General features: G+C 47.4%; 1 protein-coding gene across 5 annotated transcripts in view; it reads left to right on the plus strand.

Moving 5' to 3' along the window:
- Positions 1-18,620, plus strand: part of SPATS2L (spermatogenesis associated serine rich 2 like) — a 137,704-nt gene that overhangs the window by 20,478 nt on the left and 98,606 nt on the right. For 3 of the 5 annotated variants that reach the window (XM_084893217.1, XM_084893216.1, XM_084893220.1), the window contains exons 2-3: positions 2,180-2,229; positions 8,403-8,477. In XM_084893217.1, the coding sequence (XP_084749343.1) occupies positions 8,476-8,477 (2 nt within the window). In that variant the 5' untranslated portion in view covers positions 2,180-2,229; positions 8,403-8,475. The remainder of the gene's footprint in view (positions 1-2,179; positions 2,230-8,402; positions 8,478-18,620) is intronic. The other 2 variants (XM_084893219.1, XM_084893218.1) reach the window with 1 other exon arrangement.

Consider the following 18,620-nt stretch of genomic DNA (forward strand, 5'->3'; position numbering starts at 1 on the left):
ACATAAACATCTTGTACTAACTTTTATTGTGGTAGGAGATGGAATTTATTAAGATGCTACTTTCTCCCATGTCAAAGATTGATGGACATTTTGGGGTATGTTGTAAAGTCTTCATTAAAAACTAAATCTGTACATGTTTAATATCTCATCTGACAACTCGTGTGTTATTCATGACACTGCCAACACAATATTTGCCGTTTGTAGTTCATAGTATCAGAAAATGTTGTTTTTCTAAATTTTGAAAGGCATATTTTAAAATCAATTTCCTGTTAATGGAAGTATTATAACTCACTGAATTAGTCTCCTCTAAGGAGTTTCTGTGAAGGAGAATATATCTACTGTGATGAACTGATCTTTAAGTAAAGTTAGCAGCATCTTGTGTTGAGGTAAACGTTTCTCCAAGGGGCAGTAGGTGTGTACTCACACACACACGAAGAAAGATTGCTATCAAAACAGCCAGTGGCATACTTCATTAAGTCGAGAAAGTCAACTAATTATCTGCCAGCTGAGTTCTCATCTCTGAGCTGTTGCATACAACACTGTTCCTTTAGAAAACAAATCCAACCCTCTACCCAAGCATCTCACTGGTTGTCTGTTTCTGGCTTGTTTTCCACAGACTGACTGACTTTCTTTCTTTCTTTCTTTCTTTCTTTCTTTCTTTCTTTCTTTATCTTCATTGTTGAGATTATTACAGAAGTCCCTCTTTTTTCCCACCATAGCTCCCCTCCACCCTGTTCCTGCCCATCCTCAGGCCCTCCCTACCTTATTGTCTGTGCCCATAGGTAATGCATGCGTGCATATTAGATCTTTGTCTAGTCTCTTCCCGACCCTCCCCACACCCCTTCCCTCTGCGAATCATCAGTGTGTTCCATTTCTATGCCTCTGATTCTATTCCATTCACCAGTTTATTCTGTTCATTGGATTTTTTTTTATTTGTTTGATTTTTTTTAGATTCAGTTGATGATAGATATGTATTTGTTGCCACTTTGTTGTTCACATTGAATTCTGAAATCCAGAAGTCAGTTGATTAGAGAAGGTCACCAGGAGAGCTGGTGCCAGAGGCAAGCATGGCATCCAGAGTCCTGGGTCCTGTCCCAGCCTTTCCGTGCTCCCTCCCCGCTGTTGTTTTCCCGTTGCTCTGGGGAGGTTGATGTGAGTCTGCGGGGTTAGTGACCAGAGCGTGTGAAGCCCCACACAGTGCTTCACAGAGCACCTGACCCGCAGGCATCCTCGGGGAACCCCCGAAGCCGTGGCTGATTTAGTGAGTGACTGGTTGGCTTACTTAGGATGCTGGCACCTGTCTCTATGCCCACGTGGTTACTAGCCAAATGGTGAGTTCCCTGGAGCCGTGTGGTTGTATATTAGAGCTGTGTGGTTATGTATTCTAGGAAAAGGGAATATTAATACAACAATAACAACGGCTAACACTTGCTAGTCATGAATTAGGCAGGATAACACTGTGCTTTAGAATCCGGTCTCTGAGGCGAGGTGGTCACAGGAAGAATCCCTGATCCACCACTTGCCCTGTGTGGTTTGAGGAGACAGTGGTTTGACTCCTTGATGCCTCATTCTCTCCATCTGCGGAATGCCAGCGTAATCGTGCCTACCTCAGAGTGTTGGCGAGTCGGCCTATTTGAAGCTCTAGAATAGGGGTGTCGAACTCAATCAGAGAAGGGGCCAAAATCTAAAATCCAGCCTAAATCGCGGGCCGAATGGTTTGCTGAACAGTCATAAACTGACAATGTCATAAACTGACAGCGGAGTGCAGTGATGACAGCGCGGTGCGGGCCACATTGCAAGGCCTGGCGGGCTGGATTTGGCCCGCGGGCCTTGTGTTTGACACATGTGCTCTAGAATAATGCTAGGCACTTTCTGAGCAAGCCACAGATGTTCGCTATCGCTGTGATTAAACTGTGATTATCGTGTGCTCAATGCATTGCACGACCTCTTTATTATCCAGTCTTCGTAACAACTCTGCTAGGGACGTAGCATTGTCTCCCACTGTACTACTGAGTAAACTGAGTCACAGAGAGGCTGCCCGGCCCACACAGCTATTGTCGCGAGTAAAGGCAAATTCCACATCTGGCCCCAGAGCCTGCAGCTGGGTGTGGGTAGGGTGGAAGTGGGTGGTGTGGCTGCTAGATGTGAGATCTGACCTCCCAAATTTCCTATTTCCTAGAGCACTCCAGAGCCCAGGCTGCGTTCAGGAGCACCTCTGTGGATTCCCAGGTGAGTAGCCACGGTCCCTCCCCTCTCCACACCCTCCTCCCGCGCACATGGCCAGCTGCCCTTGTACCTGCAGCTGACTCCCGAGGCCTCGTCACAGCCTGGCCAGCCTTTCAGGGTCTCCGCGCCAGAGTGTCTGTTTAGGGGTGTGTAGCCTGAAGTCACTTGTAGTGGAGTATGGGGGAGGGGCAGTGGACCCAAGGCATCGTCTGCCTCATTTACATTCCCCTTCTCCACCCACAGTAACATTTCTGTGGGTTTTCTAGGGTAGCGTTATGCACATCAAATCCTTCAAAGTTCCGAAAGAAAGCATTTTACAATGTCCCTGGGCTGTAGAAAGGAATTCTGTGAAGAGTGGCGGGCACTGGAGCTGGACTGCCTGGCTCTCCCTCCTCAGGGACCGCCATGTTTGCTGTTGTTGACAATGTCCAAAGTCTTGCTCCAGTGACTCCAGGAGTAGGACTTGCAGTCTTCGGGGCTCCCTGGGCGTTGGGTGGGAGTGGAAGGACGTAGTCATTTGAGCAAGATGCCCACGGCTGGTTGCTGATTCCTGCTTCTGCTGCTGAGAAATTGTGCGGTCTTCCAGGCCACCTGCTTCTCTGGACCCCGTTTCCTTCTAAGATGGGGGTAATCACACCCATCTTGTGGAGTTGCTGGGATGTTTCTAGCTCAGGTGCGTAGAGGGGCCTGTACGACATGGACTCTCAGTTAAAGGGTATTCGCTGTTACCAGTTACTAGTGTTTGAAGGGGCTCAGCAGAAGTATTTGCTGGGCAGAAAGCATGATCTTTCCCACTCATCACATTTTCCCTGAACTACACTATTTGTACCCCCCGTCATTTTGCTTGTTTAATTGGCTTAGTGAGCCGTATATTTATTGTGAAAAAATCATCTCTGGCTCAGACCTTGTCAAATGATTATAAATCCTAATGGAGGTAGTCCAAATTAATGGGGTCTCATGGCACCTGGATATTTCCATATCCAGGATATTTCATCTAAACTTGATCTCCCCATAACCCTGAAATTTTACTGGTACGATGACTAACTTTGAAACCATTCATGTTGGTGGGAGCTGTTTTTTTTTTTTCCATGGATGGAACAGAATATTTTACTTCCTCATATCTGAATTCTGAGTCACCATGAAAACTCTTTATTGTTGTTCAAAGAGCATTATTACAGAAACTCCTGGTCAACCCCTATTCTCTCTCTCTCTCTCTCTCTCTATCTCTCTCTCTCTCTGCACCTCTCTGCACGTGCACACACACATGCACATACACTGCTTCGTTTTCCTTTCTGTTAGGCAACTGAAGAGTTACTATGTACATTCTGGCAGCCCTCTGCCCATGAGACACGCAAGGGCACAATCAATTCCTGTTTTCTCGGAATGTACCAAATAATCAGAATCTCTGATTATTCTGCTGGAAGGCGTGAGCAAACAGCTTGATGGAAAGATGTACCAATTGAAACCAATTCTGATCATATTTCTGCCTGGAGAACGCGAGGCCTCCAGCTGTCTGTCACTAACCACATTAGAGGCGGGAGGCAGGAATGCTGTGGCCTGCAACAGATTGCTCTGATCGCGCGTGGGAACACGGCTTCTCCCGGAGCGGGGACGGGGACGGCCGCTCTGCGACTCCTCCTGCCAGCGGGTGGTGGCCTCCAACGTATGTCCTGTGAGCACTCTTAAGGAATCTCCTAATTACAGTTCAAAGGCTTCTCTTTTATATTTTTATACTCGCTCCGCAGACATCCCTGACTGCGGCGATCGCTCCCTCAGCATAGCCCCGGTGCCAGCGCTTACAAAAGAGCGAGGAGATGGCAGATGAAACTCACCATCACCGAAGAGGTGTCCGAGTTCAATTAGGAGGAGGCTGCTCCCGTGTGGACGCCTAACCCATATAAATCCGTTTTAATTGTGAGCTGTGGTGCTTATCTGGTCGTGTTTATTTTGGATGCCAGTGCCGGAGCTGGATTTAGACCAGGACTCCCCATCTTGGAGCCCTAATGACTAATTTGGGTATCCATTGAATCCCTTCATTCATTTCTTAATTAGTTCTCTCAGAGTGAGAGCTGCTTGGTGACAGTCATTTCCACAAAATGTTCATAAGTGAAAGCAAATGTGCAGAGATTCCCCCCCCCCCCCCCCCCCCCCCCCCCCGCCCCGCACCGTGGCTCTCATCTTCTGCTCTGGTCTTAAAGAGCTTTTCTTACTGTTATCAAAATAATAACAATGACAAAGGTGAAAGATGATCGGGCTGGGCTGCCAGGCAATGCAGTGGAGTCTGACCTGAGACACCAGGAAGTTTGGTTCCGATTTCCAGCACAACTCCTACAGCCATGGGGGTCTCGGCCCAGTTACGGTCCCTACCTATGCCTCGGTTTCCTTTTGAAAATGGGGAAAGTACTCAGACCTCCCTCCTAAGCAGGGGTCTTCAAACTACGGCCCTCGGGCCACATGCAGCCCCCAGGGGAGTCTGATCCTGCCCGCCAGGTTTTTTGGGCAGTGAGCGCAGCCAAGGTGTTACAGTAGGAATTAGTAGTTCATATAGTCCAGCCCTCCAGCTCTCTGAGGGACCGTGATCTGGCCCCCACTTTAAAAAGTTTGAGGACCCCTGCTCCTAAGGCTGTTCTGAGGATTGAGACAGCATTCTAACACGCACTAATACGCAGAAAGCTCTATGATAAATGTTAGTTACGAAGTTCCCTATCAACGAGGCAATGGGTGCCCACTGAGTGGGTTTCCCCGCGGCCACCATATTGTCGCCTAAGCATGTCCCATGTGTGTAGTCCCTGTGCACAGCACTCATGGCTGTGGTGAAACAGCGGGAACTCTGAAGTTGGAATGACCTTTGCCATTTGTGTCTGTACTCCTCAGTTTGGCTGCAGGGTTAGCATGTTGGGCTTTTCATGCTTGAGCCATAGGAGCATTAACTGGAAACTTTTTGCCGCAAAGTGGCTTTAAATTCTGAATGGACATTTTATTCTCTCGGGGAACCTGCATTGGCCCTCATTAAAAGGAAAAACTGTTCTCACTATGTAAAAGAATAAATATGTGGGGGAGGAGATTTGGGGCAACCGGCTTCAATAAATTCATTGGAAATGCTCAAAGTATTTTTTAACATCGTTAATATCATAGTTCAAATTTAATGAATGTGCCAGGCGTGGAAGTCTGGGGAAAGATAAATCTAGTAATTTAATGAGCTCATGGCTACATAAGAGTTAGTTCATGTTAAAATTGACTGCCGAGAGTCAAACTAAGTTAGATGGGACCCGACAATTCCATTTGCCCACACTCACGTGTGTGTGTGTGTGTGTGTGTGTGTGTATGTGTACATGTGTACATTTTAGAGAAACGTATACTCATATGCATCCATTAACAGGTGTGCAGTGTTCTGAGCAGCATTGTTTGCATTCGCCTCAAATTAGAAACATCCAGAATACCTTTCAGTAGTAGAATGGCTGAATAAATGGGGTGGGGTGGGGTTTATCATAGGATGGAATACCATACAGTGATGAAAAAAGAATACACGAAAGCTCCCTGTAACACAGATGTATCCTAGAGATGTAACGTTGAAAGGAAGAAGATACAAAAGAATGCATGACAAAATTTTTCTATTTATATAAAGTGCGAAAACATTCAAAACTAAACTCTGTTGCTGAGGGGTGCATGTATAAGTGGCTAAAACTACAAAGGAAAGCAAGACTTCTATTCCCGGAGGGATGAAGGTGATGGCTACCTCTTAGGGGAGGGTGTGCAGGGACAGAGAAACGGCCTGGAGGGCTCCTGAGGGAGCCGGCACTGTTCCGTGTTCTGACGGGGCTGCTAGTTACATGGGCAATATACTCTAGCGGTGTTTCCCAAACTTTTGACATATGTGTACCCCTTCTATAATTTTCGTAACGCTGAGTACCCCTTGTACTCACGAGAATGTAGGATTAGGTGCAGCTAAGCACGGTGCAGTGCATATCCCCACCAAACTCCGGTGCAACGTGTACCCCCACCAAACACTTCCCGTACCGCTGGGGGTACGCGTACCACACTTTGGGAAACACTGCTCTATTGCATCCAACATGAATGTTTTATGTGTTTTTTCTGGTTGTGAGTTGTTGTTTAAAATTTTTAACTTTTTGTTTAAAAATGCACGGCCGCTGTCTTTTCAGCCAGGGCTGGTTTGTTTTTGTCCCGCATAGTTGCAGGCCTGGAGATTCCTGTGGTTGTAATTGGCTCCGGAACTGAGCTACTGCCTGCTGCATGGCAGAGAGGCCTCCAACAAGGCATGTGACCCCTAGGAGCTCCTGAGACTGACGTGGGGGAAAGAAATGGATTAGAACTTGCATTTCCATCGTTTATCAGGAAGTGTTCTGGTAACTGGTGTTTTCATGATAGCCAACAGTGACCCCTGACACTGGCAGCGTCCCGGGTTCCCCATGCCAGGTGGTCGGTCGGGTGGCGTCACCTGGAAGGAGGGAGGTCAGGCCTGCCTTTCATCCCAACTTCCCCTCTGCTTCCTCTGCTTTGGTGTGGACTAGATCACGCCTGGGTAACCGGATTTACAGATTCTAGATTTCAGTCTTAGCAAACCCTCTCTAACGAGCAGTTGCTTACAAAGATTCTGCAAAGAATCCCCATAAATTCAAGATAACTTGAATATTGCAAACCACAAGGAAATGGCAAAAATTTAGTGTGAACGCTTTGTCAGCCACATTATGAGGTAATGACAGTGACCAGTAAATCAGATCTGGCAAGAAGCTGGCCAGATCTAAATTATCTGGATGACATATGGATTTATAGCCGCTGTGGTCAATTAATCATGAACCTCATCCCGTGTGTATTTGCCTTGAGATAATCGTGATTAGCAAAACATTACATCAATGCCTTTACTCTTTTCCATTTTGTTCATGTTTTTTAAAGGTCTAAAAACATGTATATGAATTATGAACAAAAAAACAAAAATAAGCATATTTGAGGATACATGCTCAAGACATGAAAGATGGAAACATTTCGGGGCACCCCGGGCATGCAGGTCAAAGGCCACTCCCTGCTAAAAGTGTGCAGAAGCTGGTGAGCTTCTCTTCATAGCTAAAGGAGGGCACCTCTCAGTCCTAATTTCTTTTATTAGCAAACATCAACATGAGGGCAGTAATATGCACGTTGCACTGTATTAAAACTTTTCCTAGCCGCTGAGTTGGAGCTGGCGAGTAGGAGATAGTAAGTCCTAAATAGAGTGTTGTCCCCTTTGGATTAGTCACTATAAAGCTATAAAGAGTGCAGGGATCCTTTGTTTTTCCAGCACGAACACATAAGAAGTCACCACATTAATCTATATAGTTAGTAAAAAGAGGAAATGGCTTAGCGCAGGTGTACTCCGGAAGAAAGAGGCGCGGTAATAGCAGTCGTTATTTTGCTTAGCCTCCGTTTTCCAAAGTGCTGAGTTACCACATCATCTACGGCTCACAGTTTTGTACCAACTCTCAATACATTACCAGCCCGGCGCCTCACCCTGGTTACAAGGATGATTTATCATTTGTTAAGACGTTAAGTGCTGACTCATGGGCTACTAAGCTTATATTGGCAGCTGTTGTCCAAAGGTTTGCAGATGTCCCGACTTTGAAAGACCAGCGTTAGCAATAAATCACTGCATGCATAACTTTTCAATAAAGTAATGGAAAGGATTTTGTGTTCTGGGTCGTGTAAGCCTTGGTATTTGGAAGTTGCTTCACGTAGAAAATTCAAGCAAAGGGGTAAAAATCTTTTCAGGCTTTAACCCTTGACCTTTGGGCCGAACGTAGTCAATAGCAAAAGCATCTTGGTAGCTTTGTGCTAATCCTGAGCTCTGTTGGCTCTGAAATCTGACACAATGCCAAGTATAGGCTTAATTGCATTCCTTGTTACCGAGAAAAAAAAGAATCTCAAAAGAATTTTCCCTTTATTTCAAGGGGTACCTTGAGCATTAACATTTTCTGGAATAGCAAAACTGTTTACAAGATTTCTGCAAAGCATTCTGAAAAGAGAGCGTGAAGAGGGCTCCAGCGGCCAATTAAGAGGCATGTGTTGCTTACCTAGAGCAGCAGAGTGTGAGGGAGATGAATCAAAGGAGCAGGAGAGAGGGGGCTTTGTACTCTGCGAGTTTGATTTCCGACTAATGAGCTGATGCCCTCTTTTCTTCTTTCTTTAAGGCCCGCCCAAACACTTAGCAAGATAGATACGTGATATATTCTGCCAGCCCGTAACAGACCACTGGCTGTCTGAATGTAAGCTCTGCTCCCCAGTAATCCTCTCCACCACCCCGTGTTGTGTCCATTGTCTGGTGTGGAAGAGATGTTCAGTGAGGACCTGCTGAATGAAGGGATGTATTCAGGCTGATCTTTCTGTGATCTATACGTTAGTGAATTATATATCGTACCAGATATACTCTGTGCCAGACTAACTCTGATGAAAGAATCAGCATCAGACTCTAGGATCTTCCAATACAGGAGCCACTGCTCTGGTAACAAGTGAGTGGACCCAGTAAGTATAGCCGGTGACAAGGGCGCCAGAAGCCCTTCGCGGGCTGCGTGCTGGGATGGGGACCACAGGATCGGAGAAACCACAACCTGGAGCAGCGTGGGAACTCAGCGGTGCAGAAGGAGTTGATAGAACCTCCCAGGAGGCTTCATTTACCCAGACGTTAGCGTATCCAGTGGCGATGTCCAGCTTTTCTTCACGCACATAGGCTGGCAGAGTTCTGACCACACCGACAGCACCAGTTCCGACTTTATAGGATTTTGCTTTTAGCACATCAGTTGGCTGGTGCCTCGTGCCAAGGCCCAGGGTGAGCTTTCTGCTCCTCTCCCCAAGCCAGGCAGCTGTCTCCCTAGGCATGCTGTCCGCCCCAGAGGACCGGGGCCCCGAGGGAGGCACTCGGCACAAATCTGCTGTCAAACCTGAAATGGGAGAAAGAGTCTCCACGGGAGCGCCCGCTGACTGTGGCTCAGGGTGATGTGTGTGTGTCTCAAGGACACAGCGTTTAGTGAAGATTTGGTACCAAGTGCGCCTCCCACTCCCGGCCTGCGGAGCCGTGTCCACCGGAAGGAAGGCTGTTCCTTGGGGCTCACAAGTCCCCTTTTTCCTAAATGAAAGACTGCGAATGTGAACTCCCGACTCTCAACAGCACATGGTGTTACTGTATTCGGGGCAAGGAGCCAGTAAGACACGCACTTGCCTGATGACACAGCAGTTCGTTCAGCTCGGCGAGCTGGCAGCGGCGTTAGCTCATTTCCTCTGTGCCGGCTGGAAATGGGCCACGGCCATTCCGGCTTCACTCTCCTCATCACCTTCTCGCATGCCTCCTGTTTATGCTATTCAGAGCTGTTTTTAAAGACCCCTTAAGGGATATCCTTTAATACACTTTTTTAAAAATAATTGCTCCTCTGTGGTTCCCACTGAGATTGTCTGAGAGTCTAGGAATATAGGAACTTCCTAAAGAGAGATGCCTAATGGTCTAGGCAAGAGTATCCTCAACCTCACACCTAGTTCAGTGCACGCAGATTGTATTTCATCAGCCATTCTGGAAAAGCAGTAGATATTTTAGAATAGATTCAGAGCCGAAAACCCACCATTTTTGCATTTATGTATAGTATTTATAGATAAACTTGTAGGAGTAGTAATTATAGATGAAAAAAAAACAAAGCAGTTTGCAGTAACATAAAGTCGGTTCTTAGGGACTCATCATAATATGAACAGCATGTCTTGTTGGGGCCTGAAAAACATTCACCGGACAGAAGATCCCTGTTATAAAAATTCTTTCCCACTTTCAAAGTGTGACACGGGTGTAATCAGTTAGTTGTGTCCACACCCGTGGCCTGCAGAGCGGGGCTGACAGCAGTCTGTAACTTGTCAGTGGCGAGCATGTTCCTGTTTCAAGGGAAATTTCCTCTTTCCCATGTAACTCCTGTGTCCTACCCCGAGTTCCCCATGTGAGTTCCTTCCCACTGCCCCCGACTTGAACTCCCCCGCCCCCACAGTGCCACTGGAAGCAGTGTCCATGATGCTAGAAGGAGGTTTTGTTTCTAGAAGGAACCTCGGCCCCCATCACATCTGAGCTCTGTGGATGCGTCAGGAGCCTCAGCCAGGCCAGCTGTCAGGCCCCGCGTGTCCTGCTTCTCGTGTGTGGTCCTCTGTGCCACCTGCCGGCCCGCGGCGCCTCTGGTATCTTCCGAGGCAAGGGCTGGTTCTTTTGGGGCCGTTACTCCAGCCCACCCCGTTGGTCCCTCTGTTCCTCCCCAACCTCCCACACCACTCTCTGCACATCAGCCTCCTCTTTGCTGCCACAGCCACACACACCAACTAGACGTTTTAACAAGCGCTCAGTTTCATTCCTCTGCGGGTTTCCCACCGTCCTCTCCGCTGGGAGACACTGATCTTCCCACAGCACTCCCCGGGGGCCCCATCTTTCCTCTCCTCTCCTCAGAGGAGGGGCACGTGGAGGGTGTGGGAGAGCTTGGGGGGAGGGGTGGTTGCTGGCCCAGAGAAGTGCTTCGCTGTCTGCATGGAGGACCAGGGACTCCCCTTCACCCCCCCATGAGTCACCATGCGCTGGGCAAATATTACTGCCATGTAGCTTGACCTTCCATTGTGCTCCGAAATGACTGGAAACGCTTACATCACGTGCAGTATTTTTCTGGAAGCAAGAAGAAATGAGGTTCTTTTAAGAAGCCACACTTGAACTTTTGCCCTTTTCTGACTTTTTGAGTCATTATATCCAGTTCAAGGTTTCCTTTTGTGAGAAATAGCTAATTTCTCTGCTGATAAAATGATGAATCACAGGAGCGCTGTACTTGTTCATGATAAGGATGCCTCACCGGCCTTCAAGCACTTAGCTCTGGGAACTGAGTCTGGCCAACGTTCCTGAAAAGCTTACTGTATGCCAGGCTCCGGCTGACTGACATCCTGATCCTTCAACTGACTTAATGTCTTCACGGGTCCTCGCCGCAGCCCTGGGAGGTGGGACGTACCTACATCTTGCTTTCTGACGTAGATACACTGAGGCAGAGTGAAGTCACCGGCCCGCGGTCACCGAATGGCCGGTGGTCAGGGCCTAGCCTTGAACCTCGGTGTCCGCTTCCATGCCCACATGCTCACCCCCCAGCAAGCTGCCTGAATGACCCCGGTGCGCCATGGACCCTCGGGGAGCGTCGGCCTCACTACGTTGTGGTGAGGATCCAATAACATCCTTATTCGGAAGGGCTCGGTGGACTGGGAAACAGAAACATTGGGCGACCTGTCCACATGCTGTTTCCTGTTGGCCAGGTGGGCCTTCCTGCTGGCATGGCCCTGGCTCCTTGGATACCCTGCCGGGTCAGATGGAAACAGGCATGTGTGAGTCTGTAGAACATGGGCAGGTCTCAGCATCGAACTCGTCATGTGCCAAGCGCTTTAATGACGTTCACCCCCATCAATGTAGCGCTTAACACCCCCTTCCTTTTTTCTCTAAATCACAAAAGGTAGCTTTCTGCCATGTGTCTGCTCCTTGGGGACTTGGCTTGAAGTGCCTTTAGTGTGGAATATGGGGTCTGGGACCATGTCTTTTCAGCATGCGACCCCGAAACAGAAACGATTCGGGGTTTTGAGCAATGGAATGGAGGTGGAGAGGAGTCCTAAGGTGAGGATTTGGAAGGGCCACGCACTAAAAAGAATGTGGAGAGGAGACCAGAGCCGGCCCCTGAGTGCGGTGGGCGATGCGGGCAGGAGGCCTGGGAAGGAGGAGCAGAGGAGGCTGAGGAGCCCCGTGGGCCGGAGGGAAGGCCGGATCTAGTTAGCAGCTGGGCCTCCTGCTCTGAGGCTGGGCCTGCTTTCCCTGCTCCCGGGTCCCGGCCCTTCACGTCTCACAGGCTCTCAAGTCAGCTCCTGGGAGACCTGACTTCCTCTCCTCCCTCCGGGAGGTGAATAGCCCGAAGGCTGACTTTTTGGGATTCTCTGGAGCTTCTTGAATGTGGCCTGGAAATGGAGTTCTTGCTGGGTTTTTTATGGGGCTGGTGTTGCATCCCAGGGACGCTCTGTTGGGGGGGTGTCTTCCAGGCAGGATTCGTGATCATAATGAGCCATTTTCCCCTCTTTTCTGGATGAGAACAATATCCTGCCATTCAGTGTCCAAATATAGCAGGCAGTTATGATAGAAGAATATCCTTATGTTCGGAAAGAAGTTGGCAGCCTCGGTGATGTGAAAATGTCCAATTTAGAAAAAACATTTAAGAAGAAAAGCTCCTTTAAGTCCCATTTTGGAGTCAGGTGGAATGAATACCACGCTCAAAAAAGGCAGCTTGTGGTCTGACAGCACAGTCCACTTCGGGTCCCCAGTCTTGCAGGGGTCCCTGTTGGTTTTGCCTGAACTTCAGGTGCTGTTTCTGTCATTTCACTAAAATGTCAAACTGCAGGCTGGCTCTGGCATCTAATCGGGAGCTTGATCCGCATGCTGGGTTTTCTAGCTGGTGCCTGTAATCAGAGCACGGGGAGCATGTTACCAGGGACTGGCCATCTAGACTATTTGAAAATATTGTTGAGTAAGACTGCATAATATGGAGGTAGGGGGAGGGGGGGGGGGCAAGAAAGCATCCAATCCCAAAGAAAGAGTCTGGCTGGGACAAGTATGTCGGTTATGGCTGGCAGTAATCAGGGAGCTCCTTGTGAGCAGGTTTGTTCCCTGAGCGGATGCAAGGGCAATTTCTTCCCCCAGTTCTTGTCCAAATGGATGCGAAGGATGAAGCCATGGACAAAAGGTGGTCCATGGAAAGGGGGGAAATTTATTGGAAGCAAGTACAGACTCCGCAGCAGCGGAAGGGGGTCTCAGGGGGTAACCCCCCAAGCTCTCTTTTGCTGAGGTTTGTAAAGGCTGCAGGTCTCTGTTTCTTCATGCTGCCTTCTGATTGGTAGAACATCAGCTTCAAAGCCCACAGCCCATGTGGTGTTCCCCTCTTTCCATCCCAACTTCAGGGATAGAACTCTCTACCTCCTGTGAAGATCTGTTTTCCTCTTCCGCCCCCCATTCGTGGGCATTTCTCTGTCCTCTGTGAAAGTTTGCTTCCTCTTGCTCCCCACACCCTGGGCTTTTCCCTGTCTTCTGTGAACAGGTGTCTTCCTCTCCCCTTCTCCTGTGGCAGCTTTGTTTTCCTCAGTGAACAAATGCCTTTTGGCAGCTCGAAGCCCTCACCTCTGCCTTCCTCCCCCATGGACCCTCTTTATTCCTAAAACTCCCTACTCCTGCCTATTTTACCCCTAAAACTCCTTTCACTAGTTTAAACCCATTTAGTTGATTAAGGCACCTATAGTTACCATTCATCAGAAGTACAGATGCTGGGACCGGTTTGGCTCAGTGGATAGAGCATCGGTCTGCGGACTGAAGGGTCCCAGGTTCGATTCTAGGCAAGGGCATGTACCTTGGTTGGGGGCACATCCCCAGTGGGGGGTGTGCAGGAGGCAGCTGATGGATGATTCTCTCTCATTGAAGTTTCTAACTCTCTATCCCTCTCTCTTCTCTCTGTGAAAAATCAATTAAAAAAATTTAAAAAAAGAAAAAGAAGTACAGATGTAAGCATGTCTGTCACACTCGGCCAACCCCAGTGAGCCCCAGGGCTTTCTCTTCACGGAGGGCTGAACTGAGCAATGCGAGCGATGTACATGTAACTCAAGCAAATTGAACTCTATGATCCCCACGCAGAGGGTCGTTTGGCAATGTGCTTTTTTTTTTTTTTAATCCCTTAAAATGAGTTCACCGTTCTGTCACAGGACTTTTATTTATAGGAGCTTATGTTAAGGAAGTAATTAAGGACGTGTCAGAGGTTTTAGTCCTAAAGCTATTAATCACATCACTGTTTATAAAGGGGTAACGAGGAAAGTGCTTACATGTACAATGGCAGCTGGGTGAACTATATTACGTTGCAGTCAAATATGAAACACTGTCCCAGCTATTACAGGTGATGTGGATGCACATGGATAATGAAAAGATGCTCACTATATATTGTTAAATGGGGGAAAAAAAATCATGTTTAAAACACACACAAGTGTGCACAGTACGCTCACATTTTTGTTTACCTATCGGTGTATTCCTGGAAAGTGACCTGGTTTGTAAAGTGGTTCCCTTCCTGGCTTGTAAAATTGTGGCTATTTAAAATGCTCTCCTTTCTTTGTTTATAAAACTCTGTCCTTACTTTTCCTACTCTAAACAGATACTGCTCTTATATGTAACAAAGAACCAAGTTTCTTTGTCTTGGAAAAGGAAAACAAGCCATCTGAATGTGAGTGAGTCTGGATGGCCTCACGTGATGCTTCCCGGCTGGGCACATTTGTAAACAGATTTCAGCTGGAGTGCCCTGACTTCAGAGCAGTGACTGCTCTTTCATCCCTGATGTGGCAGAGATTACTCGCTTTCTTCCTAATCTCTGCAAGATGCAGGAACGCGCCACTCATCAGACCCTCCATGGGGTTTCTTCCTACTCCCAAACCCCAGGCCCACACTTTCTGGATTTACCTAGAGCCGTGGTCGGCAAACTCATTAGTCAACAGAGCCAAATATCAACAGTACAACAATTGAAATTTCTTTTGAGAGCCAAATTTTTAAACTTCTTCTAACGCCACTTCTTCAAAATAGACTCACCCAGGCCGTGGTATTTTGTGGAAGAGCCACACTCAAGGGGCCAAAGAGCCGCCTGTGGCTTGTGAGCCACAGTTTGCCGACCACAAACCTGCTGAGTGGGGTATGTCCTGCATGTCTCGTATGCACAAGCTGCCGAGTGATGCATGTATATGAAGAAGAACCCACCTTATTATTTGTAGTGCACTCACACTAGCCACCCCGCAAGCTTGTCCTTGTTTCTGTCTTCTGCCACTTCTAAGAGAGGCCTTTGTATGACCGAGTTTTTCCATCACTTGCCGGGTACCCTCGTTTTGAACTTTGAGAAGTCTGTGTTTCAGGGGAAGGTCAGCAGTAGGGGGGAAGCAGTTGAAACAGTGACAAGGAATTCACTTCCATTCGAAGGAAAGGTCCCACCAGCTGCTAAACCCTGGCAACCTCTTAGCCCTTTCCTCAGGTACCAAGGAGGACCATGTCTGTCCACACACCCTGGTCCCGGTTTAGTTCAGTGGAGCAAGATATACACTGAGTGGCCAGATTATTCTGATCTCTGAACTCATAATAATCTGGCCACTCGAGTGTGTGTGTGTGTGTGTGTGTGTGTGTGTGTGTGCGCGCGCGTATTATTAGAGGCCTGGTGCATGAATTCGTGCATGGGTGGGGTCCGGCCAGCCTGGCCAGGGGGAGGGGACATGGGTGGTTAGCCGGCCTGCCTGCTGGTTGAACTTCTGGTCTAGGGGACAATTTGTATATTAGCCTTTTATTATATAGGATATGCACTGAGTGGCCAGATTATTATGTGTTCAGAGATCATAGTAACCTGGCCACTCAGTGTATGTTTTTCCTCATTAATCACTCTTGGCACATATCATGGTATTATAGTAAATTTCTCCTACCTTTGAAAATATAATTTCAGGATGAACTTACAGTAAACATAGAAGTAAATCACAAAACACATCTGGTAGACCAACTTCCTCATTCTGTAACTTTGGGATGGAAATTAGTGGACAGAGTATTGCGTCACGAGTTAGGAAACCTGTCTTTTGAGTCTGATTCTGCCATGAACTTGTAGAACTTTAGAGAGGTGACACATCTTTTAGGTCTGAAATTCTCCTCTTGCAAAGGGAAAGAGTCAAATTTGGTGATTTTCAAGCTTCCTTCCAGCTCTGAAATTGTGTGAAAGGACCCACAAAGGATAATTTTCTTGTTGCCTACGTAACTCGGGGCTGGAGGCAGAACCCTGTGAACAGTCCAATCCGGTGTCGCCCTGCTTATCTCTCCTGGTCCAGCAAACGGCTGTTTTCTTGGGTATCTTCCTCTTCTCATGCCACACTAAGTAATTTCAGAGAGAATCTCATTTTGGCATTCTCTATATCCTCTAACGAATGATGTGTCTTTGTGACTAGTAAAAAAAATTCTTAAAAGCAGCTATTTCCATTAATCTCCAACTTTAAAGCTATCCCCTGGGAAGTAAATGTCAATTTGAAGGTACCTACATTTATAACCGTTTCTAACCTAACCTGGAGAAGCCGAAGGCATAATTCGAAGCAGAAAAACTCCTGCCCTGAGACAGTGGACTCATAAATATGGAGTGTGATTTATCTCTATAATTTAGGAAGAAATTAGGATATTTAACATTTTTAGCAGCACTTTTCTCAGTTTCTACATTGAGTATGCCAAATTGGGCTGCTGCAGGTACTTGCCAATCCCGCGTTTTTAATTGTAAATACCATATTTTAAAATTGAATAATAATTTCAAATGAATTTATTATAAAAGAAAAATCAGACTACCTTAATGAAAGATTTTACAAATCAAATACTTGTGTATGTTAGCTTGGTCTCATACTCTACTTATAGATCCTAAAATATGTAACAACTCTCTTACAGAACCTAACCCAAACAGGTCACAAAAGAGACTATTAATTGCCCATCCAATACCCATTCTTTCCTGTTCCTTCCTAACACACACTGATTTTATTCAGGGAGGCAACATGCCCAGCCAAAAGACTGCATTTCCCACCCTCCCTTGCAGCGAGGGGCCAACAAAGAAATGGTTAGTGGTTGGGACTTCCAGGAGCCCTCCCCGGTGGGAGTAGAATAGGTTGTGCATTTCGTGACCACTCCCTCCGGTTCCTCTAGGTTGGCCCTTTCCGAGCTCCACATGTTCACGAGATGTCTGAGGCCACGGTAGTCCCTCCATCCTCTTCATTCAAGCCTCGCAAAGAGAAAGTCCAGTTTCCTTATGGTCAGACAAAGACTTGCTTCTCCTTGGCCTGCCTGCCCGTTTTGAGTACAGCAAACCCATACCAGAGACGCACGGAATGATGTGCTGGTGGTGCCTCCTGGTCGCTCTCCCACCCTGAGGCCCCTCCTGGAGGTGTCTTCTCTCGGCCCCCCAAAGCAAAATAGAGCTTTTGTGGCCAAGAGAAGTAGGTGGACAATACTGGATGATCAAACCACCATCACCCATCACCCCACCAAGTTTACCAGTGTATTCTCCAAGTTATTATACTCCCTAGTAACCAGGTAAAGGATCGTTTGGTTTGCAAAGTTATACTGATCAATGATTTGGTCATTGGGTTCATTTATGGTAAGTGAAATCGAAGTCCCAAGCCCACACCATTGACCCAGGTTAGATATCAACATATATATATCTTTCAGTTTTCCAAACTAGTTCTCGTAATAAGCCATACAACTTCTCTTCCCCATTACCACACTGTCCATGGCTGTCGGAAAGGGTAGAATGAAGCTTTGCCAACAATTTTTTTAAACCCCAACCAACTGTATTCTCCAGTCCAGCTTGTTGACTAGCTGCAGAGGATATTGTTTCTAAGCATTAAGTTGTGTAACAAGTTAGAGCTGGATGGAATTTAGGATGATTTGCAGTAAACCCTGGAAAAGTGGTACTTTCAAACAGTAATGTCAGCAAGCCACCTGTTAGGTAGTCACAGTGCCAAGTGCCCTGAGCTTAGACTCCGAGCTACCCGGCCATGACCAAAAAAAAAAAAAAAAAAAAGATTGTGTGGCATTCTGTTCAGTATGGGGAGCATGGAGAAGTGATTTGGAAGTGATTTACTACAGAGGCATGTTGGGACATGGTATGCAACAAGATAGATGATAATGGTCACAGCTCTGAAAATGTTCAGATGGCTTTCAATTAGCTTTGGGCAAGGCTGCTCCTCGCAGGAGCCAGTATTGATTTCTGAGATTGCCTCCTCGCTTGCCAGCAGAAGGGCCAATCGTGTCAGCCCTTGGGAGCCACGGGAAAGGGCATTGGAGGATGGACTGCGGGAAAACTTTTTGGCTGAAGCGGGGGCACTGGCTGGCTGAGCTCAGACCTAGGTCTGCCGCTGGCCCCTCCATGGGTACCAGGAGATCACTTAAGCTCTTGGAGCCCCATTTCCTCATTTGTGACATGGGGGTATGTGAGAATCTGATGAAGAAAGACAGGTAGAACTTCCGGCCCCAGTGCCTCAGACCTACCTTAAGTGTTCGGTAAATGTTAACGATTATTCCGTTTTCAACGTTGACCTTAAAAAGAGAGAAGGGTGTTGAGTTTTTCACGCTTTTCTTTTCCTCCCGAGTTTCATTAAGACAGTAATAATGTGTGAAAGTAAGACCTTGGGTTGGCTCCCTCTGGCAGTGCCTCTGCTTTGTTATGTGGGGAAATGGAGAGTTGACGGGTGTATCGTAGGTGCTCGGGGTGCTGTCCTGTGCTCGGGGTGGAGGGCTGTTGCGAACAGCCTTTGTGGAAGAATGGCGTCCTTGCATCACATCTAAGCACAGCAGC

Source organism: Pipistrellus hanaki, assembly GCF_964339955.1.
Source record: "Pipistrellus hanaki genome assembly, chromosome: 8".
Taxonomy (NCBI): domain Eukaryota; kingdom Metazoa; phylum Chordata; class Mammalia; order Chiroptera; family Vespertilionidae; genus Pipistrellus; species Pipistrellus hanaki.